Source organism: Trichomycterus rosablanca, chromosome 19, assembly GCF_030014385.1.
Source record: "Trichomycterus rosablanca isolate fTriRos1 chromosome 19, fTriRos1.hap1, whole genome shotgun sequence".
Lineage (NCBI taxonomy): Eukaryota > Metazoa > Chordata > Actinopteri > Siluriformes > Trichomycteridae > Trichomycterus > Trichomycterus rosablanca.
Window position 1 is genome coordinate 10,924,358 of NC_086006.1, and position 24,828 is coordinate 10,949,185.

At 41.7% G+C, this 24,828-nt stretch overlaps 1 protein-coding gene across 1 annotated transcript in view; it reads right to left on the reverse strand.

Annotated features, from left to right (window-relative positions):
* Positions 1-704: 704 nt before the first annotated feature.
* Positions 705-24,828, reverse strand: part of plxna2 (plexin A2) — a 344,169-nt gene continuing 320,045 nt past the window's right edge. Inside the window, exons 26-32 of the mRNA XM_063016157.1 lie at positions 24,174-24,277; positions 15,250-15,349; positions 10,183-10,373; positions 8,830-8,999; positions 8,514-8,726; positions 7,557-7,707; positions 705-898 (exon numbers count right to left, since the gene is read on the reverse strand). Of these exons, the coding sequence (XP_062872227.1) occupies positions 803-898; positions 7,557-7,707; positions 8,514-8,726; positions 8,830-8,999; positions 10,183-10,373; positions 15,250-15,349; positions 24,174-24,277 (1,025 nt within the window). The 3' untranslated portion in view covers positions 705-802. The remainder of the gene's footprint in view (positions 899-7,556; positions 7,708-8,513; positions 8,727-8,829; positions 9,000-10,182; positions 10,374-15,249; positions 15,350-24,173; positions 24,278-24,828) is intronic.

Here is a 24,828-nt window from a genome sequence, read left to right on the forward strand (position 1 = left end):
AAGAAAATGACACATTAAAGGAACATTTGCACATTCACACGTATAGAACGTATAGAAACAGGACGTAAAGACAGAGACTGCCGAGGGTCCCGAAGCATTTTCCACTGAAGTGCGGTCCTGGAAAACACAAGTGAAATAGACATGCTGGTCAAACTTTGACCCCTGGATATCGAAGAGCTTTCCGCTTCTTTGTGATCTCAAGAGATCTCACGGGATCCCAGAGTTTCTCGAAGTCCATTTTCTTTGTACGGTATAAGCAAACATGCACAGGGGTGATCGCAGCCTCTGATTTGGCAGGATGAAGGTAGCAATGTCATGACGTTATTCAATAAGGAGGACTACTAATGTCACCATGCCTTAACATCTCAGAGGCACAATTCAACACAATAAATAAATAAAAAAAATCATACAAAAATAAAATTTGGAGGTAAAAGCCATCCGATTTCACTTGGGGTGGTAAATATCCGATGCTTCACCTTCCCTACTTCCGTGAAGACAGTTCTGAGGTGTTGTAGCTACAGTGCATTCCGATTCCTCAGTCACTAACTCTTCCCAAGGCCAACCGAAACAAAACGAATACAAAAACAAACATTAATTCATCTTGTAGGTTGGAAGGCAAAACCAAGATGGACTTGCAGCTTGACCGGTGACCTTCAATTAAATAATATAAAAAGCAATAGTTGGCAAAAAGCTCCCATGCCATCTGCATCCTCTTTACACGAGAGTTCCAGAACCGGGCTTTGGATAAATGTTTCATAGCACAGGGGGTCTGTGTTCTTTTGCTCCATCCGACCCGACGTTCTCAGCTCTCCAGGGACATGGCAGAAATGAGTTGGTCCACCTTGTAGGCTAGTCTCTGCTTCTTCGCCTGTTCGTCCATTTCCAGTGCAGCAATGATCTAAAAATAAAAGAGAAACTTATTATTATTCAGTCAATATTAATATCAGACAAAATTTCATTGCTTATCTGAAAACAGGGCTTAAAGAGAGCTTAACCAATACAAATCTAACCAGTGTCTAACAAAGTAACAAAGTATCAGATACCGAACCACTTTAGTATCCTGTTGTATATGTAATGTAGATGTGGCTATATACACCGATCAGCCATAACATTAAAACCACCTCCTTGTTTCTACACTCCCATATAGAAGCACTTTGCAGTTCTACAATTACTGTATCTCTGCACACTTTGTTAGCCCCCTTTCACCCTTTTCTTCAATGGTCAGGACCCCCACAGGTCCACTACAGAGTAGGTATTATTTGGGTGGTAGATCATTCTCAGCACTGCAATGACACTGACATGGTGGTGGTGTGTTATTGTGTGTTGTGCTGGTATGATTGGATAAGACACAGCAGCGCTGATGGAGTTTTTAACACCTCACTGTCCCTGCTGGACTGAGAATAGTCCACCAACCAAAAATATATCCAGACAACAGCGCTCTGTGGGCAGCGACCTGTGACCACTGATGAAGGTCTAGAAGATGACCAACTCCAACAGCAGCAACAGATGAGCGATCAGCTCTGACTTTACATCTACAAGGTGGACCAACTAGGTAGGAGTGTCTAATAGAGTTGACAGTGAGTGGACACGGTATCTAAAAACTCCAGCAGTACTGCTGTGTCTGATCCACTCATACCAGCACAACACACTCTAACACATGAGTGGAGAGTGAGAATGATCCACCACCCAAATAATACCTACTCTGTAGTGGTCCTGGGAGAGTCCTGACCATTGAAAAACAGCATGAAAGGGGGCTAACAAAGCATGTAGTGACAGATGGACTACAGTAAGTAATTGTAGAAGTACAAAGTGCTTCTATATGGTAAGTGGAGCTGATAAAATGGACAGTGAATGTAGAAACAAGGAGGTGGTTTTAATGTAATGGCTGATCGGTGTATAGTGTAAAATTATATACTTTATCTTTATAAAATTGCTGCAAAATTTAAGCATTATCATTTCACATAATATGAAAAAGCAGCTATTCCGTCAAGCAAAAAGCACAACTGCAGAAATGTCCTTTTAATATGCAGGAGTTCTTTTTAAAATAAATGTAGACCAGTGATGGAAAGCCTAAAACGTTAGATTCTGGCCCGTGCTGGATGATCTGTCTGTGACTTTACTGGATTCATATAAAATTAAAAGAAAAAATGTCAATTCCTTATTCTCAGGAGAGATAAAGAGAAATCTTTCACAGCTCCGGTTCTCTATTTTATCTGTCCGTATTTAATTTAGTGGAGGTGATTGTGTAGTTGGGGAATGGTCACAGTCTATTCTAAATCAGAGCCAGTGCCATCATCTCTGTCAGCTGTGTCAAAGTAAAATGACACTGCTGCCAGGACCTGTCACTCATTTACACATTAAAGGGTACTAGGATACTCGGGAAATTGATTTCCACAGAGCCAGAGAGCATTTCGTGAAGGACATCTAACGGTCGCGGGTATTTATGGTGAGCTAACACAGATTCACAATGCATGACCGTACACTATATGGCCGAAAGTATGTGGACGCCTGAATATGAGATCGTTGCATGGGTATTTAGAACATTGGCATTAATAAAAGCTTTTCTTATCGCCGACATGCTGTACTCTTTTGGGTAGGCTTTTACAAAATTTAGCATGTGTCTGTGGAAATTTGTGCCTAATTAGTCAGCCTGGCTAAATAAAGGAGTGTTTGTGTGTTCACTCCATAACTGAGAAGGGTGTTCACATACTTTAAAGTGCAAGTCAATTATTTTTAGTAGCTTTGGTTTATGCTTTGCTACCCAATATAAAATGCATGCTTAGGTGGCACAGCGGTAAAACACGCTAGCACACCAGAGCTGACATTTTCCCAAGTTCAAATCTCAGCTCTGGGCGCCTACACGGACAATAATTGGCTCGTCCGTCGGGTTGGATGTCGGAGGGGATTCCTCATAACTACAATTACTACCTCTGCTGACTGATCAATGGCGCCTGCCCAGCGATGGAGGATAATGGAGATCAGTGCATGACTCTCCGTGCGTGAGACCGAGCCCCATATGAACCCGTCTTACAAGATGCAGTCGGCTACTGATTCCTGGTTCTCTTGGTATTCAGGCCAATTCTACACTTACTGTTCATTTTATCAGCTCCACTTACCATATAGAAGAACTTTGTAGTTCTACAATTACTGACTGTAGTCCATCTGTTTCTCTAAATACTTTATTTAGCCTGCTTTCACCCTGTTCTTCATTGGTCAGGACCCCCAAAGAGCAGGTATTATTTAGGTGGTGGATCATACTCAGCACTGCAGTGACACTGACATGGTGGTGGTTTGTTAGTGTGTGTTGTGCTGGGATGAATGGATCAGACACAGCAGCGCTGCTGGAGTTTTTAAATACCGTGTCCACTCACTGTCCACTCTATTAGACAATCCTACCTAGTTGGTCCACCTTGTAGATGTAAAGTCAGAAACGATCGCTCATTTATTGCTGCTGTTTGAGTTGGTCATCTTCTAGACCTTCATCAGTGGTCACAGGACGCTGCCCACAATGTGCTGTTGGCTGGATATTTTTGGTTGGTGGACTATTCCAGCAGTGTCCAGCAGTGACAGTGAGGTGTGCTGTGTCTTATCCACTCATACCAGCACAACACACACTAACACACCACCACCATGTCAGTGTCACTGCAGTGCTGAGAATGATCCACCACCCAAATAATACCTGCTCTGTAGTGGTCCTGGGAGAGTCCTGACCATTGAAGAACAGCATTAAAGGGGGCTAACAAAGCACGCAGAGAAACAGGTGGACTACATCAGTAATTGTAGAACTACAAAGTGCTCCTATATGGTAAGTGGAGCTGATAAAATGAACAGTGAGTGTAGAAACAAGGAGGTGGTTTTAATGTTATGGCTGATCGGTGTATGTCATAAACATGAAGCACCTTATCATATCTATCTATATAACCACCTGATTTCAAAATTCTGTTCAGACAGAAGCACTAATCAGGTTTAATCCCTCTTAAAGTGTTCCATTTAGTCAGCAGGTATTAATACAAGTCTAGCAGTTAATCTTATACGTCCGTGTTCTCATCTCTAGTCCTATCAGCACCTCCATTGCACCGTCCCTCCGCTCGCTGCGCTCTGACACACTTGATTTAACTCATGAAGGACTTGATGGCTGGTTGATGAGTTGAATCATGTGTGTTAGGGAAGGGAAATCACTGTGCTGTGTGGTGCACGAGTCCCTAAGGATGGGGAGTGAAGAAACCTTTATGTATTCCAGCGGAGAAACCAAAAGATGTTCAGCATCACCGATCCGGCACGGCAGAGCCGAGCATATTGAGTTGCATGAGGAGCTTGTCGCTTTCTTTTATACACACACGTTTATGCATCACTCATAGACACACTTGAAGCAAAGTGTTTAGAGGCAGTTAAGTTTTACATCTTTAATTTGACTCTTAAAGTAGTGCTTGGAACTTCCACCATTGGACTTGGCTTGAAGTTATGCATACAGTGTATCACAAAAGTGAGTACACACCTCACATTTCTGCAAATATTTCATTATATCTTTTCATGGGACAACACTATAGACATGAAACTTGGATATAACTTAGAGTAGTCAGTGTACAGCTTGTATAGCAGTGTAGATTTACTGTCTTCTGAAAATAACTCAACACACAGCCATTCATGTCTAAATAGCTGGCAACATAAGTGAGTACACCCCACAGTGAACATGTCCAAATTGTGCCCAAATGTGTTGTTGTCCCTCCCTGGTGTCATGTGTCAAGGTCCCAGGTGTAAATGGGGAGCAGGGCTGTTAAATTTGGTGTTTTGGGTACAATTCTCTCATACTGGCCACTGGATATTCAACATGGCACCTCATGGCAAAGAACTCTCTGAGGATGTGAGAAATAGAATTGTTGCTCTCCACAAAGATGGCCTGGGCTATAAGCAGATTGCTAACACCCTAAAACTGAGCTACAGCATGGTGGCCAAGGTCATACAGCGGTTTTCCAGGACAGGTTCCACTCGGAACAGGCTTCGCCAGGGTCGACAAAAGAAGTTGAGTCCACGTGTTCGGCGTCATATCCAGAGGTTGGCTTTAAAAAATAGACACATGAGTGCTGCCAGCATTGCTGCAGAGGTTGAAGACGTGGGAGGTCAGCCTGTCAGTGCTCAGACCATATGCCGCACACTGCATCAACTCGGTCTGCATGGTCGTCATCCCAGAAGGAAGCTGACGCACAAGAAAGCCCGCAAACAGTTTGCTGAAGACAAGCAGTCCAAGAACATGGATTACTGGAATGCCCTGTGGTCTGACGAGACCAAGATAAACTTGTTTGGCTCAGATGGTGTCCAGCATGTGTGGCGGCGCCCTGGTGAGAAGTACCAAGACAACTGTATCTTGCCTACAGTCAAGCATGGTGGTGGTAGCATCATGGTCTTGGGCTGCATGAGTGTTGCTGGCACTGGGGAGCTGCAGTTCATTGAGGGAAACATGAATTCCAACATGTACTGTGACATTCTGAAACAGAGCATGATCCCCTCCCTTCGAAAACTGGGCCTCATGGCAGTTTTCCAACAGGATAACGACCCCAAACACAACCTCCAAGATGACAACTGCCTTGCTGAGGAAGCTGAAGGTAAAAGTGATGGACTAAACCCAATTGAGCACCTGTGGCGCATCCTCAAGTGGAAGGTGGAGGAGTTCAAGGTGTCTAACATCCACCAGCTCCGTGATGTCATCATGGAGGAGTGGAAGAGGATTCCAGTAGCAACCTGTGCAGCTCTGGTGAATTCCATGCCCAGGAGGGTTAAGGCAGTGCTGGATAATTTAGACATTAATGGCTGTGTGTTGAGATATTTTCAGAAGACAGTAAATCTACACTGCTATACAAGTTGTACACTGACTACTCTAAGTTATATCCAAGTTTTATTTCTATAGTGTTGTCCCATGAAAAGATATAATAAAATATTTGCAGAAATGTGAGGGGTGTACTCACTTTTGTGATACACTGTACATTTGCACTGCTCATTTGAAGAAGAAAGAAGTACCACATTAATTTGGTGTTGGCCCTTTCACGCCGCCCTTTTTTCTTTGCATCTGGAACAGCCTTAAAAAAAATCCACCTTAAAAATGTTCACAGCTCTGTGCAGACCACTGGACGTTTACACCAAATGATACCGATCAGCCATAACATTAAAACCACCTCCTTTTATCAGCTCCACTTACCATATAAAAGCACTGTGTAGTTCTACAATTACTGATTGTAGTCCATCTGTTTCTCTACATGCTTTGTTAGCCCCCTTTCATGCTGTTCTTTAATGGCCAGGACCACCACAGGACCACTACAGAGTAGGTATTATTCGGGTGGTGAGTCATTCTCAGCACTGCAGTGACACTGACATGGTGGTGGTGTGTTAGTGTGTGTTGTGCTGGTATGAGTGGATAAGACACAGCAATGTCACTGATGGACTGAGAATAGTCCACCACCCAAAAACATCCAGCCAACAGCGCCCCAAGGGCAGCGTCCTGATGGAAGATGACCAACTCAGAGAGCAGCAATAGATGAGTGATCGTCTCTGAATTTACATCTACCAACTAGGTAGGAATGGACACGGTATTTAAAAACTCCAGCAGCGCTGCTGTGTCTGATCCACTCATTCCAGCACAACACACACTAACACACCACCACCATGTCATTGTAGCACTGCTGAGAATGATCCACCACGTAAATAGAGAGTTCGGATAGTCCTGACCATTGAAGAACAGCATGAAAGGAGGCTAACAAAGCATGCAGAGAAACAGATGGACTACAAATTGCTTCTATATGGTAAGTGGAGCTGATAAAATGGACAATAGTGTAGAAACAAGGAGGTGGTTTTAATGTTACGGTTGATCAGTGTATAATTTATTTTATATGACTAATTTCAAATTGCACTAAGTATAGCCAAATAATCTGATAAACACCTTGATTAATAGAAGCGCTGTCTATATACTTTTGGCTGTATAGCTAGTCTATTTATTCTGTTAGTCTGCTTAAAACCTAGGTATAGAGCCACTTAAATACAGAAGCGGTCATGATGGGCATGTGCAGTTCAGGCCACTCCATGTCTGAGGGACGAGTCAGGGATTCCCACTGTTTTGAGAGTAGAATAAAGACTATGTATAAATTCACACATACAACAAAGGATATGCTAGTCTGCATCCCTTTTAGGACAGGGAGGACATTATACTGCAGGCAGAGGTTGCCTAAGGAGTGCATAAGGTCAAAATCCCCCCAGAATAAAGTAAAAAAAACAAGGCTTTAAATTTAGCTTATGTCGAGAGGACACAAACAAGAAAATTGAGTAGAAACCATGCTGCTACATCTCCTTTCAATGCGGCGTAGCATAAAGGTCAGGATAATGGGTACCCAGAGCAAAGCTGCCATTATGAGTGGAACATCTTCTTCAAGAGGCTGCACTTTGCGTGTCAGTGGCTGGCACCGATCTGACTGTGTGAAATCCTCCTCATCAGGGACCTATTCATCCTATTTGTTAGTTCTCATGCCCTTTCTGTATCGCGTAGATGCGTGCGTGTGTACGCAGCTGCTCACCTCTTCGCTGTACTTGCTGACGTAAGAGTAGATCTCATTCAGAGCGCTCAGCATGTTGAACTCGTAGGAGTGGAGCCGCGCCTGCTCCGCCAGGTACGCGTTCATATCCTGGTCGCTAATGGCGGGCAGTCTGCTTATATCAGCGTAGTACCTAGGAAAGGTAGACAGACGGTCAGTGGGAGGAAAATATTTATTATTAATAGTCACTGGTCATAACCCTCTAGCTCTCACCTTTCTCACACACTGGACTCCTGGCTACTGGTAGCTATCATATTCTTATTTATATGCTTATTATTATTATTATTACTATTAATACTATGTACACTGATTACGCATTACATTATGACCACCTTCCTAATACTGTGTTACACACCCTTTTGCTGCCCAATACGCAACAAACTGTGATGCACTGTGTATTGGATCAGACCTTCTCTCCCCACGTGCATCAATGAGCCTTGGCCGCCCATCAAACTCGCTCGAATCCTTACGCTTGTTCATTTTTCCTGCTTCTAACACATGAACTTTGAGGATAAAATGTTCACTTGGTGAATCATGGGATACATTAGCAGACCGCAAGTGTGCATCGTGCATCGCAAGTGCTGCCCATGCAGTAGGTCATCCGGGTACTTTTCGCGTACTCTTTAATGTATACTACATATTCAAACATACTAACCGCTCTCGCGTACTGCTTTCGCATACTGTTCAGTATTGAAGTATGCGATTTTGGACGCAGCTCCAGTTTCCCGCTCTGCATTAGTTGCCTTCATTGCTAAGGAAGCATCAGGTGCTCACTCATCATTCAGTCAGTTTATTCGCTTAGAAATAAGGCAGCTTAGTAGGCAGCATTTTAAAGCATCTAAGAATTTAGACAGCGCAAAGGGTGATGTAAAATGTTGTCTAAAGAGCTCACTAGGACAGACCCTAAACTTAATAAAAGCAGGTAAAAAAAACTCTTACCTTTCCACCCAGTTCTTGTAGTTGGGAATGTCTTTAGCATAGAGCAGCTTGTTGGACGGGGAGTCTTTACCCAGCCTGTGTTCTGAGGTGGAACATGAATCCATGAACGTCTGAGCCACGACGGACAAGCACGCATCTGTAATACTGCTCTTGTGAATGTCAAACACAAACTGAGGATTCTTGATCACGTTTACCCAAAATCGCAAAGGAAGGCTGAAAAATAAAAATTATAACAATAATTTTACATTGAATTTATAGTATTTATGGCTTAAGATTATAATTTTTTTGTGTGGAACTGTCATGCTCTGCTTCTTACCAGTTGCTCTTCCAAGTGTGGCGGACATCCATGTCATGGATGCCGTGCTTGTCGGCTTGCTCGTCTAGGAAGTCAAACATATATTTGATGGCTAAAGGCAAGGCGCTTCCTCTGTGAACCGTGCTGAAGAGCGTCTCAAACAGATCGTCTACAAATTTCTGTAGCGTGCCCTGGATTGTCAGAGAAAAATAAGTGAATTAGATGCATACACAATAAAAAGTCGCTATATACAAACCTAGACTATCAGAAACCATCATAGACTAATAATTTGGTTTACTAAGTAGTTTAATGCCTAATTATCTATAGGAAAATTCTGGACCCTTTGGAATCGGAACTACATTTACATTTTCAGCATCTAGCAGACGCCTTATCCAAAGCGACTTACAGTACAGTTACAGTATACAATCTGAGCAACTGAGGGTTAAGGGCCTTGCTCAAGGGCCCAACAGCAGCAACCTGGCAGTGGTGGGCTTGAACCAGTGACCTTCTAATTACTAGTCCAGTACCCTAACCACTAGGCTACGGCTTGCCCTGAACTACTCATAAAATGTGTGTTAGTTTATCATAAGTCATAACAATAAACTCAAGGTTTCTAGATTTTACAATTATAGCTTCCTTAATGATTTTAAGCTAGCCAGACCTAGCTACCAAGCTTCACACCTGACTGTTTTGATGTTAGTGTACCAGACATCTTCTGAGACGTTGTGATTTTCCCCATAATGCTCTTTTATTAATATTTATTTATTTACTCATTTATTTTTCTTACTTTTAAGTAGCCACATTAACACTAACTGTAGCAAAGCTTTTTTCCTTGCAGCTCTATCCAAGATTGTATGCTGTGCTCTTGGTGTGATCTTTGCATGACACCCACTTCCAAGAGGAGCAACTGTACTAATTAGCGTTTTAGACTCTCTCGAAAAAGCTGATTTTACAATTTCTCAGCACCTCGAGCTGTAACACAAATTTAAAAGTGAAACAGGAGGAAAATCCATCTAAACACAGATACATGTGGAGCTTTCAGAGTGAATTTGCAGATTATTCCACACAAATGCAGATTCTTCTCATATTCGCACTTTGATGACGTCTTACCGTGCTGCTCAAGCCGAGCGCTGAGTACAGCGGCAGTCGAACACACGTTGAGTTTAAGGGTACAAATTTCTCAATGCGGGTTTTGAGTTTAGGGGACGTTGACTTACAAGGTACCACTGTATTTTGTTTATGTGTTATAAGGTGTTATTCATCCATAATAATGACTGTGATTAAAATCTGATGTAGCATTCAAGATAATTAAAAGTAATAAACAAACATTGTGTTTCTGTACTCAAGTAAACCGTCAACCGTAATCAAGGTTACCTTAGTAGCTAGCAGTCGGGTGAGGTAGATCTCAGAGACCATCTTACTTCCACGGTCGCCCTCTTTTTGGTCTCCATGTTCGTGGTTCTTAACCAAGTGCCAAACTTTCACTCCACTCTCCAGATCTGGAGTGATCATAGGAGCTCGGGAGCGAAGACTGTCTGGACTTCCTGTGTAACGGAACGATGAATCTGTAGAAAGACAAGACACATTTACATTTTTCTGTCATAAGTGCAGGTTACTCTTAGAAGGGTTGGTTATGTTCTGCACTCTTTCTCTATGAGGCTAATTGAGACGGCTCTCAATCTTTAATCTGATCGTTTAAGCTTTCACAATGAGCTCTTGCTAATGCATTGTGTTTCTGACGTGCTTTAAGAGTCTTTGTTCTGTCTGATCGATGCTTTTAAAGATCTAAAAAGGACTCTTTCTTTTCTAGGCTGTTTATTAGACTCCAACTCAATCTTTATTGTTAGATTTATGTCTATATAGAAACACATACAAAGGAAACACAAGTTCAACCCCTTTTCTTATTAAATATACTTTCAGCACATACAGCAATCAAGCATAACATTATGACCACCTTTCTAATATTGTGTTGGTCCCCCTGTTGCTGCCAAAACAGCCCTGACCCGTTGAGGCATGGACTCCACTTGACTGCTGAAGGTGTGCTGTGGTATCTGGCACCAAGATGTTAGCAGCAGATCCTTTAACTCATGTAAGTTGTGAGGTGGGGCCTCAATGGATATGTCTTGTTTGTCCAGCACATCCCACAGATGCTCGACTGGATTGAGATCTGGGGAATTTGGAGACCAAGTCAACACCTCAAACTCGTTGTTGGGCTCTTCAAACCATTCCTGAACCATTTTTGCTTTGTGGCTATTATATTTAGTGGTGCAGCAATGCTAGCCCACTACCGCTGAGATTTGGGGATCCAAAATGTTAATTTAATTAAGTATTATTATTATTTATTATTATTATTATTATTATTATTATTATTATATTTTTGGCAGCACTTAGGTGGCGCAGCACTGCTAGCCCACTACCGCTGAGATATCGCTGAGGTATTTATGTTAATTTCATTAATTATTATTTATTATTATTATTATTATTATTATTATTATTGTATTATTATCATTATTATCATTATTATTATTGTTGTTGTTGTTGTTATTATTATTATTATCATTTTTATTATTGTTTTGTTATTGTTATTATTATTATTATTATCATCATAATTATTATTATCATTATTATTGTTATTATTGTATTATTATTATTATTATTATTATTATTTTATTATTTTTATTATTTTTATTATTATTATTATTATTATTATTATTATTATTATTATTATATTTTTGGCAGCACTTGGGTGGCGCAGCACTGCTAGCCCACTACCGCTGAGATATCGCTGAGGTATTTATGTTAATTTTATTAATTATTATTATTTATTATTATTATTATTGCATTATTATTGTTATTGTATTATATTATCATTATTATCATTATTATTATTATTATAATTATTATTACTACTACTACTATATTTTTGGCAGCACTTGGATGGTGTAGCAATGCTAGCCCACGACCACTGAGATCTGGGGATCCGGTGTTCAAAGGATTGATGCATTAGGCATTGGGTTCTTATTATTTATCCACTTATTTGTACCTCACTCTCATCTGTGCTGGCTTATCCATAACAAGCGTGTATACACAATACCCTCATTTACATCCTTTTTCATGCCTTTTTGCATGTTGTCATTTGTGCAGCTACCCTTATCTTGCAAGACGCCCAGTTACAACGGTCTTACTCAGTTTTATTTTTTTACCTGGTATTAATAAAACATTCAAGACAAAAAGCAGCCTCAGTACCTTGAAGTTTCAGTGGAATTTTGAACAGATTGCAGGCACAGTTCAGGGTTACAAGATTTGGGAACGAGGGACCGTGCACGCGAGCCTTTGTGTAATGGGGTAGCAGGATTGTGTTTTCAAATCCATCTTGAGCTGCCGCATATGTGAGCCCTCACAGTGACAGCGCAGTGATCGCTAATATGCATACTGACATGTCTGTAAGTATGTTCACACATATTTGTGTATGAAAGCGTTACAGGTCCATATGGTTCCTTTTGTTTCTGACAGTTTCTATAGAAATCTGAATTTTTCAGTCAAGGTCATGTGAGAAACGTGCTATTTCGGGCAGAGGTGTTGGCATGCAACATTCAGGTGAAGTGCTAAGTGTTGAGCATTCAGCTGATATAAATCAATCAGCGGGTGTCTTGCTGCAGCTGTGCCCACTGTGCCACGTTGTGATTGATGGGCACTGGGACTTCTGCTTTCTATGCAACTCACACATCCGTGTGCGCATTAACACACAGGTTGAAAAAAAGATTAGCCTTCTATTAGTGGGTAATTTTCTAAAATATTTGTCAGCCATAACATTAAAACCACCTCCTCGTTTCTAAACACACTGTACATTTTATCAGCTCCACTTACCATATAGGAGCACTTTGTAGTTCTACAATTACTGACTGTAGTCCATCTATTTCTCTACATACCTTTTTTAATCTGCTTTCAACCTATTCTTCAATGGTCAGGACCCCCAAAGGACCACCACAGAGCAGGTATTATTTAGGTGGTGGATCATTCTCAGCTGTGCAGTGACACTGTGTGTTGTGTTGGTATGTATTACATAATAATAAAATCAAGATGTAGATATTAAGTCATAAAACAGATAACAAAATAAAATCTAGCAAAGATTTAGCTATTAGATATTATTAATTAATTATTTATTATTATCATTATTATTATTATTGCTAATATTATTATTATTATTGCTTTATTATTATTACAGTATATTATAATATTATTATTATTACTATTATTATTATTATCAATATTAATACTATTATAAATACTGTTATTTTATTATTATTATTATTATTATCATTATTATATCATTATTATTATTGTTATTTTTATTATTATTATTATATTTTTGGCAGAAGTTGGGTGATGCAGCAATGCCCACTACCGCTGAGATTTAGTGATCCAAAACCCAAAAGATTGATGTTAACTTAATTTAATTAATTAATTATTATTATTATTATTATTAGTGTGAATCAGACACAGCAGCGCTGCTGGAGTTTTTAAACACTGTGTCCACTCAATGTCCACTCTATTAGACACTCCACCTTGTAGATGTAAAGTTAGAGACGATCGCTCATCTATTGGTCATCTTCTAGACCTTCATCAGTGGTCACAGGACACTGTCCACGGGGCGCTGTTGGCTGGATATATTTTTGGTTGGTTGACTATTCTCAGTCCAGCAGTGACAGTGAAGTGTTTAAAAACTGCATCAGCGCTGCTGTGTCTTATCCACTCATACCAACACAACACACACTAACACACCACCACCATATCAGTGTCACTGCAGTGCTGAGAATGACCCACCACCCGAATAATATCTACTCTGTGGTTTTCCTGGGAGAGTCCTGACCATTGAAGAACAGCATGAAAGGGGACTAACAAAGCATGCAGAGAAACAGATGGACTACATTCAGTGATTGTAGAACTACAAAGTGCTTCTCTTAGAACTACAAAGCGCTCATTGCCAATGTGGTTCAGTGCCATAAGGATTTAGCATAAGTTTTCACGCAAAATGACTTACAATTATGATTCAATACAATTTGAGCAATTGACGGTTAAAGGCCTTGATCAGTGACCCAAAAGTGGCAACTTGGCATCAGCTGGGCTTAAACCTACAACCTTCTGATGACTAGTCCAGTATTTTTCCCGCTCAGCTACCACTGCCCATGCTCATTCCGCATGCATGTAGCCGGCTGAACGTGAGTGACATATTCAAATGAAGCTGGCAGTGTTGCTAGGCTACAAGGCAGGCTCTATCCAGTCGTTGAGATTTGGCTATGCATCTTTTGAGGATTTTGGCTGGTGTGAAGTATCATTTGCGGCACATAATTAGCAATCAGAGAGGCCTGCAGCTCCAAGTTGGAAAACTAGAGAGGACCAGATGGGGAGCCCTGTGGCACTCCCCTAGAGCTGCACTAGGGGAGGGCGCTAATGTGTCTATGCGCTCGTTATGGCTAACATCCAAAGTCCGCAGAGGAATCAGCATTATTGGGTTTTTGGTAAATGCTAACACTTTTCACTCACACTTTTTCTCCTGTCAGCCCTCAGAGGGTTTTTTTCTGGGCTGTAAAGCAAACTGCAGCATACAAACAGGTAAACACAGTCACCAGGGCCATTATTTTACGCTACAGAGAAGCAGTTTGGGGTTTTCTAGTTGTTTTTTATTCCTACTGCCGCTTACACCACCCTATTCTAGCCAAGAGGAGCCGCAGACCACATATGCACTGCTTCCAACACATGTTGGGTTGTATGGTGGGTTCCTGGTAAGACACACTATGCTCCATGTGATCTCACCCCCACTTTATCCAACCTCACCAGCACGAAGACCACTAGTCCTAGACATTAACCCTATTCAAGCTTTCCTTTCTTAGACATGACCAGTTGTTTGTTGGACGCCAGATCAGGTTGTAACACTCTGCACTGGTGTGTAAGGGTCTTAGACCACTGTGCCACCTGAGCACCCAATGGGTTTTTGGTATGCTTCTGAAACAGAAAGTTTTAAGTTAAACTGTCAAATTATTTTCCTTTTATATAACCCAATGTATAAGACATGTAGCACAGTAGCACAAGCAATCCTGGATCCGATCTCTATTCACTGTCTGAGATGTGATTTGTGTGTTTTTTTTCAGTATAAATGTGGATTTCCTTTGGGTTCTCTAGTTATCTCCCATCTCCGAAGAGCATGGAGGTGGATTGACAGTTCTAAATCGCCTCTAGGTGTAAGTAAGTAAATGTTGGAGTGTGTTGCACTGTTACAGACTGTCCAGGATGTATATGTTGTTTAATCAAGTTTTTGAGAATTTTGAACACCTACCCTCCTTCCCCCTCAGCAAGGCATTAACTATGTAAATCCCCCACAAAAAAACAATTATGGCATCTGTTTTGATCATATAGAGAAAGAGTTTTAACAATATCACCTACCATATCTGCTTATAGATGAGCGGGAAATGCTGGCTGTGGGAGGAATATTGTAGGAGGAGGTTTGCTTCGGTACAAGTGCCACTACAGAGCGGTCTGACACCTGCACAGAGAGAGAAAAAAAAAACGTCCATTACCACGTTGTGTAAAGAAGCAATTTCAGCTACTAAATGAAGCATGAAACTGATGCAGAAAATAACAGAAAATGCTTGATACTTGGTATTAGTAAGAAGCTAACACAAAAAGAGAAGGTTCAGTTTCATATCAAAGTTGCAGTGATGCTGTTTAAGAGTCAAGATGCGCGTCATGGTCTTCGGCTCCACAGAATCTCGGAGCAGTCAGAGGCAATTAGAAGGGCAGTGATGCAAATAGCTCATCTGATAAAACAAGTCAATGTTTTTTTTTTTTTTTCTTCTCTGCTCTTCTGGAAGCATTATCTATCTGAGACATAAGTAGCCCAGCCGCATGACGGCACATTAAAGTAATCTCATCGAGAGACCTATCAATCCTCAGGCCTTAAGGGATTTAATGACTAAAAAGCAGACTGGTAGACCTGCAGCCAATAACGGTAACGAGAAAATGTATGGGGTCACTCAGGTACTGAAAATATATTCTATTCAAAAGACAGAGATGGACAGATGTTGGGGACTGGGGCATGCAAACAAAGAAGTAGCGGTAAGATACAGGCATACAAATATTTAGAGTCCCAAAAAAGTTGGGACTGTAGGAAAAATGTCCCAAATATGTTGCTCAAAAATGTGTGCCGCTTAGCATTCATTGTGCCTTCACAGATGTTCAAGTTACCCAAGTCACCACTATACCACAACCGGAGCTGTCGTTTAAACTGTGCACTGGGAACAACCAAGATCATTTTTAAACCCAAGCTGGAACCTGAAGAAGTTAACTGAAGGCATCAACCAAGATAGTTCCTTTCAGAATCCAGACTAGAACCTGAAGAAGTTGGCAGCATTTCTGGATGTTGTTGATAGATGGATTCAGCTTTGTGTAGTAGAGTTTAAACTTGTACTTGTAGCTGCAGTGGCGAACTGTGTTTACTGACAATGGTTTTCCCAAATATTTCTAAACCACTATTGTAATATTTACTGTAAAATAATCATTACAAAAATGTCTGGGGGACAGAACACAGGCATTCAGTATAGGTTTGTTTTTATCTATACGCACATAGATTCTTGGAAACCTTTAATAATGTTATGGCCTGTAGATGGTAAAATCCCTAAATTTCCTGCAATCACAGGCAACAACCAAGATAGTTCCTTTTAGAATCCAGACTAGAACCTGAAGAGGTTGGCAGCATTTCTGGATGTTGTTTAGCTTAATGTAGTAGAGTTTAAACTTGTATTTACCATTGTTTACTGACAATGGTTTTCCCAAATATGTCTAAGCCAATGAGTGATACTTTATAGCATTATAAGCAGTATTGCAGTGCTGTCTGAGGGTTAAATCAAAGGCATTCAATATTAGTTTCTTTTTATCTATAAACACATAAATTTCTCTGGATTATTGAAAGCTTTTAATAATGTTATGGTCTGTAGATGGTAAAATCACTAGATTTCCTGCAATCGCTCATGCAGATTTTAGCAAAGTGGCAAATGAAGAACCATCTTTGCTCTGAAAAACCTGAATCTTTCGCCTCTGTTTTACATTTTTGGAATGTGTTGCAGGCATTAAATTAAGATTTTGTGTATATGTATACATTTCGATTCACAGTGTTTAGCTAGCAACACCTTTGCAACCACCTAGTACCTGATACGTCTTGGCAACTTCTTTTTAACACCTTAACAACAACCTAGAAACAGGTTAGCAACCTCTTAGCAACTGACCTGTTAGCATAGCAAATGACTAGTTTTAGTTTAGTTTAGCAACCACCATTGAGATCATGAGATAATGAGTATGAGTACTGGCCTGACTGGCCATAGCTGGAAAAGGGAGGTCGACAGGGCTGGTTGGGCTGCCTTTATGAGTGACTTACAGACAGCTATGATACTTTGATACTGGCGGATGAAAAAGGCAGGCATGTGACAGTCTGACTCCTTGGTCGGGTCAAAAAAGGTGGCGTGGCAGAGAAAGTTACATTTGGGGAGTCGGACACAATGACATTGTGGAAAAGGGGGGAAGAAAAAAGAGACTAAATGTGAGATGAGGAGCTTGAGGTCCACCTTGACAGGCTGAGCTACTCAAGGTTTTATAAAGTCCATTTCACAAAAGCAAAAAAAACCTCTCATCTCTGTAATAGACTCCATAATGTCCCTGCCTCGGCCAGAACGTAAAGGCTGCTAGGTGTCTGCAGTTCCTCCTACATGGTACCGCTCCTCTCCTTGCCCCCCATTCTCCACTCCACTTTCCTCCTCCCCCAGGACCATTAGTGAGCGTCCAGTTCAGGACTGACTCCTATCGAGCAGGGAGCTAATGGTCTGGCTAGAGAGACACTTGAAGGGGTGGAGGACTGTGGCAAAAATCAAGTCAGCTCATCACGCTGACTCTCGAGAGGTAACCTCTTTTAACCTTTCTTTTTACTTTTCTTTTTCACTCTGACCATTCATATTTTTTTTGGTATGTGTCTTATATCTTTGACATCATAAAAGACCCCATTAACAGCATCAATGTCACCCTTTTTTACCTAGGCACTGCCAATTATGCCCGCTAGATGGCACCCAGCCGACTGGTGGCAACGTCGAGGAGTTCAGAATCCCGGCGCTGAAGTGGTAGCGGAATATCCCCTCAATGTCACATTTAAAACCGTAAGCTACAAAACACATTGCCGTGGTGCCACCAATTAATTGGTGAATGTTAAATTACTTACGCTTCTCCACCCCCCTTTCCGGATCTAACCTTCCACCCAGTGTGGGTGTCTGTCTGCCCCATGCTGCCATCCTGCCCCAAGTGTCCTCTTTTATGATTATTAAATAGTGACCTTATATTAGATAACACGTCTACTCTGGTGCAGAAAATCCCACTATTATAAAGTAGTCACTGTGGGTCCACTATTAGTTCCACTCTATTATTATTAACACGTTAATACAATTTAGGTTATTAGCAGTTAGCTTTGAGACCCATTAACTTGGCTGTAACTTGGAGGTCATTATAATTTGCATACTTTGTACTACATAGTGTCAGAATAGCATTTTTAACATTGCTGGTACTCTAATTTGCCTCTTGTTTGATGTGGTTAATTTTAAGCAAATTTGTTCATTATATACAGACTAGGCATACCATTATGACCACTGACAGGTGAAGTAAATAACACTGATTATCTCATCATCACAGTACCTGTTAGCGTAAGGATTGAGCGAGTTTGACAAGGGCCAAATTGTGATGGCTAGACGACTGGGTCAGAGCATCTACAAAACTGCAGCTCTTGTGGGGTGTTTCCAGTCTGCAGTGGTCACTATCTATCAAAAGTGGTCCAAGGATGGAACAGTAGTAAACCGGCGACAGGGTCATGGGCGGCCAAGGCTCATTAATGCACATGTCGTCTGATCCAACAGACGAGCTACTGTAGCTCAAATTGCTGAAGACGTTAATGCTGGTTCTGATAGAAAGGTGTCAGTAAACACAGTGCATCGCAGTTTGTTGTGTATGGGGTTGCAAAGCCGCAGACCAGTCAGTGTGCCCTTGCTGACCCCTGTGTACTGCCGAAAGCACCAACAATGGGCACGTTTGAGGTGTTGACTTGGCCTCCAAATTCCCCAGATCTCAATCCAATCGAGCATCTGTGGGATGTGCTGGACGAACAAGTCCAATCCAAGGATCTGCTGCTAACATCTTGGTGCCAGATACCACAGCACACCTTCAAGGGTCTAGTGGAGTCCATGCCTCAATGGGTCAGGGCTGTTTTGGCAGCAAAACAAGGACCAACACAATAATAGGAAGGTGGTCATAATGTTATGTCCTGTTTTTTTTTTGTTTTAAATAAAAAACAAACATTTAATTCCCAGATGGACCTCACAAACCAAAAGACTTGAAAAGGTCTAAATGCAAGGTGGAAACCACGTCCGGAGACGATGGCTGACTTCTTAACTTCCCAGACGTAATGTAATGTACTCGACTATGACTTCATAAGCCTAAGTGAAGTCCTAGCATGCTTTAACTAAATAAAATCTTTTAATTGGCTGAGGTTCGCAAATATTGCCCCTTCTAACCATTTGCCAGGTTTATTAGGCACTTAATGTACTTTGTTCTGGTTAATATTTAATGAGAGAATATTTACACCCTGATTTAACCTTATAAACTCTAAACATAAGACACCCCAACCATTTTCTCATCTCTGTGCAGATGTTCCCGATTCTTCTGTAAAGCAGCCGGACGAGCAGACAAGCAATGTCAGTGTGGATAGAGATGGCAGATAATTAAGCAGAGGTGGATTTGCCCTTGAGAGATAATCCCGGCTTGGGCAGTCTGGCCGATAGTGAATGGGGTGGACTGATAACAGGGCAGCATTTGGTGCGATAAGGCCTCAATCAAACAGAAAAAGTCAATCCTTTCACCTATATCTTTGATTCCTGGCCTCTAGCTTTCTCTGATGGTCATCAGCAAAGGCTCTCTGAGCAGAGGGGCTTTACCACAAAGGCCACCCTCAACAAAACAGTGGGGTATTCAGCTTGTCCTGAACTTAGACTTAGCAGATCAGGCATATAAGCACACCTAGAGTATAAGGAGTTGCTGGGTAGCTTCATCCATTGGAAGCCAATCATGTATAACAATCACATTTCTACACACACTGTCCATTCAGCTCCACTTACCATATAGCATATACCATATACTTTGTAGTTCTACAATTACTGACTGTAGTCCATCTATTTATCTACATACCTTTTTAGCCTGCTTTCACCCTGTTCTTCAATGGTCAGGACCTCAAAGGACCACTACAGAGCAGGTATTATTTAGGTGGTGGATCATTCTCAGCACTGAAGTGACAATGACATGGTGGTGGTGTGTTAGTGTGTGTTGTGCTGGTATGAGTGGATCAGACACAGCAGCGCTGCTGGAGTTTTTGAATACTGTGTCCACTCACTGTCCACTCTATTAGACACTCCCACCTAGTTGGTCCACCTTGTAGATGTAATATATATTGCTGCTGTTTGAGTTGGTCATCTTCAAGACCTTCATCAGTGGTCACAGGATGCTGGCCACAGTGCTGTTGGCTGGATATTTTTGGTTGGTGGACTATTCTCAGTCCAACAGTGACAGTAAGGTCTAAGGTTTAAAAGCTCCATCAGAATTGCTGTGTTTTATCCACTCATACCAGCACAACACACACTAACACACCACCACCATGCCAGTGTTACTGCAGAGCTGAGAATGATCCACCACCTAAATAATACCTGCTCTGTGGTGGTCCCGTGGGGGTCCTGATAGTCATTTGCTATGCTAAAGGTTAGTTGCTAAAGAGTTGCTAAGCTGTTTCTAGGTGGTTGTTAAGGTGTTACTAGGAAGTTGCCAAGGTGTATCAGGTACTAGGTGGTTCCTAGGTGCTTGCCAAGGTATACCAAGTGTTTGCAAAGGCGCTGCAGGTGTATAAAACCAAGAACCTAGACATGCAGACTGCTTCTACAAACATTTGTGAAAGAATGGGTCGCTCTCAGGAGCTCAGTGAATTCCAGCATGGTGCTATGATAGGATGCCACCTGTGCAACAAGTTCAGTCGTGAAATTTTCTCGCTACTAAATATTACACAGTCAACTGTTAGTGGTATTATAACAAAGTGGAAGCGATTGGGAACGACAGCAACTCAGCCACGGTGTGTTAAGTCATGTAAAATGACAGAGCGGGTCAGCGGATGCTGAGGCGCATAGTGCGCAGAGGTCACCAACTTTCTGCAGAGTCAATCGCTACAGACCTCATGTGGCCTTCAGATTAGCTCAAAAACAGTGAGTAGAGAGCTTCATGGAATGGGTTTCCATGGCTGAGCAGCTGCATCCAAGCCTTACATCACCAAGCGCAATGCAAATCGTTGGATGCAGTGGTGTAAAGCACGCCACCACTGGACTCTAGAGCAATCCGATGGACATGTCTGGGTTTGGCGGTTGCCAGGAGAACGGTACTTGTCTGACTGCATTGTGCCAAGTGTAAAGTTTGGTGGAGGGGGGATTATGGTGTGGGGTTGTTTTTTAGGAGTTGGGCTCGGACTCTGGCTCTTAGTTCCAGTGAAAGGAACTCTTAATGCTTCAGCATACCAAGAGATTTTGGACAATTTCATGCTCCCAACTTTGTATGAACAGTTTGGGGATGGCCCCTTCCTGATCCAACATGACTGCGCACCAGTGCACAAAGCAAGGTCCATAAAGACATGGATGAGCGAGTTTGGTGTGGAAGAACTTAACTGGCCTGCACAGAGTCCTGACCTCAACCTGATAGAACACCTAAAATTAGAGCGGAGACTGTGAGCCAGGCCTTCTCGTCCAACATCAGTGTCTGACCTTAGAAATAAACCTTGTGGAAAGCCTTCCCAGAAGAGTTGAAGCTGTTATAGCTGCAAAGGGTGGGCCGACATCATATTAAACCCTATGGATCAAGAATGGGATGTCACTCAAGTTTATTTGTGTGTGAGGGCATACGAGTGCATACTTTTGGCAATATAGTGTATACGCACTTTATCCGATAGACTACTTAGCTCACTATGCACATTTAAATTGTTAATTTTTTTCATCTTTTGTGCCACTCAAATCCTTGAAACTGGAAGTTAATTTGCTGCTCTGAAAGCACAGCAGCCCCTCAGGGACACACATCCAGCCTACAAATGGTGTTCAACCTGAGCAAGGTTAACAATTTCACCTCGGCTGATTAGACCGAGACAGAAGGAGACGGAGAGCGCGAGCGAGTGACTCCTTTGTAACTTTTAAAAAAACTAAATTGATTTAGGTCTGAGATTAGAAGATGGGCGAGGAGGAAAATGAGAACCGTAGCACCTAGGCTAATGAAACACTTATTTTATAGCCTGGCAGACTAATCAGCCCGGTGCAATCAGGAACAGTAATCAGTGAGAAGTGCTTTAAATACCATTCCATCTAAATACCACCGCACTATCACATTTCTATTTAAAGATACTGCTGTCTCCGAGTATTTGAGAGTAACCTACACTAAGTTCTGCATATCCTCATTGGCCACTTTATTCAAAACACATGTGCATCTTATTTGTGCAATTATTCGACCGGTCAGTCATGAGGATGCAGAACAGCGTATAAAATCATGTTTACATCAGACGTCGAAATCCAAAGCTAAAGTAAGCAAATGCTAAAATTGTAACTAAAACCGGACAGTTTGAACATTTGTACATTTTTGCACCGATCAGCCATAACATTAAAACACACACTGTCCATTTTATCAGCTCAACTTATCATATAGAAGCACTTTGTAGTTCTACAATTACTGATTGTAGTCCGTCGGTTTCTATGCATGCTTTGTTAGCCTCCTTTCATGCTGTTCTTCAATGGTCAGGACTCTCCCAGGACCACCACAGAGCAGGTATTATTTGGGTGGTGGATCATTCTCAGCACTGCAGTGACACTGACATGGTGGTGGTGTGTTAGGGTGTGTTGTGCTGGTATGAGTGGATAAGACACAGCAGCGCTGCTGGAGTTTTTAAACACCTCACTGTCCCTGCTGGACTGAGAACAGTCCACCAACCAAAAATATCCATCCAACAGCGCCCCGTGGGCGGCGTCCTGTGACCACTGATGAAGGTCTAGAAGATGACCAACTCAAACAGCAGCAATAGATGAGCGATCGTCTCTGAATTTACATCTACAAGGTGGACCAACTAGGTAGGAGTGTCTAATAGAGTGGACAGAGAGTGGATACAATTTTTAAAAACTCCAGCAGCGCTGCTGTCTGATCCACTCATACCAGCACAACACACACTAACACACCACCACCATGTCATTGTAAATGCAGTGCTGAGAATGATCCACCACCTAAATAATACCTGCTCTGTAGTGGTATTGGGAGAGTCCTGACCATTGGCAATATAACATGCAAAATTGTCAGCACTGCAGTGACATTGACATGGTGGTGGTGTGTTAGTGTGTGTTGTGCTGGTATGAGTGGATCGGACACAGCAGCGCTGCTGGAGTTTTTAAATACCGTGTCCACTCATTGTCCACTCTATTAGACACTCCCACCTAGTTGGTCCACCTTGTAGATGTAAAGTCAGAGACGATCGCTCATCTATTGCTGCTGTTTGAGTTGGTCATCCTCTAGACCTACCAGCACAACACACACTAACACACCACCACCATGTCATTGTCACTGCAGTGCTGAGAATGATCCACCACCTAAATAATACCTGCTCTGTGGTGGTCCTGTGGGGGGTCCTGACCATTGAAGAACAGGATGAAAGTGGGCTAAAAAGGTATGTAGAGAAACAGATGGACTACAGTCAGTAATTGTAGAACTACAAAGTGCTTCTATGTAGTAAGTGGAGCTGAAACAAGGAGGTGGTTTTAATGTTATGGCTGATCAGTGTATATGTTATTGTTTATATGCTGGTAAGTATCTATCTTAAAAATCATTGTTTGTCTAAAACCAACTTCCAAAAGCCAAAGACAATTTAATTTAATTATTTAATCAAAGCTGCATTTGCATATATTAAGGCTACATTCACATACGCATAAAATCCACTTTGCAATTCAAATAAGACTGTCTATTTCTTGTGTATTATAATAATATGGACAAATGTGGTCCCTACAGAGAGCTTAATACATGCTTCCAGACAAACCTAACCTTTTTACCGAGCCTGCCAAATAATCACTCATATCCTTCACGAGCCAGTATGGAAATGCTGCCGCGGCAGCTGTAAAACGCAGATGGGGCTACTTACGACAAACAGAGCCTGAAAACATGCATTTTAAGCTAAAAAACAAGTCAAAAGACATGCTGTGCTGATTAACATTTCAGACAAACCATCTTACCTGATAGTGCATGAGTGTGTTGAGTCTCTTCCAGTCGTTCTCAATCTTGGTTGTGATATCTTCATCCTGCAGGACCACTCGTGCCAGCCGTCCTTGACGCCACTCTGAAAACAAAACCCACGTATCCCTGAATTAAAAAATGCTAATGAATCTGCCGACGACTAATTAGACAGGTGCCGAGAAAGAATGATCATTGATTTTCCTCCCTGTCGAACGGTCCTTATTAGACTGTGCTTGCCAGATGCACAGATGACAGTTGTAAATAGAGCCGGAGCGGCGCCAATTCCAGGTCCAAATATCCCACAATGGAAGCGGCCGTTCAGAGCGAAGTGTTGGAAGGCTGATTTGCACCACTGTTGGGGGGCCTTTTGTGTTATATGAATGTGAAAAGTGTCTATGCCAGGAATACGATAGGGAGCCAGTCTGGTCAGTCATATATAGACAAAACACGGATTCATTATTATTTTCCTGCCAAAAACATGCACTGTGTAGATTCCGGTGTCTATGATGCAAAACCAACATTATACATCGATCAGCCAGAACATTAAAACCACCTCCTTGTTTCTACACTCACTGTTCATTTTATCAGCTCCACTTACCATATAGAAGCACTTTGTAATTCTACATTTACTGACTGTAGTCCATCTGACTCTCC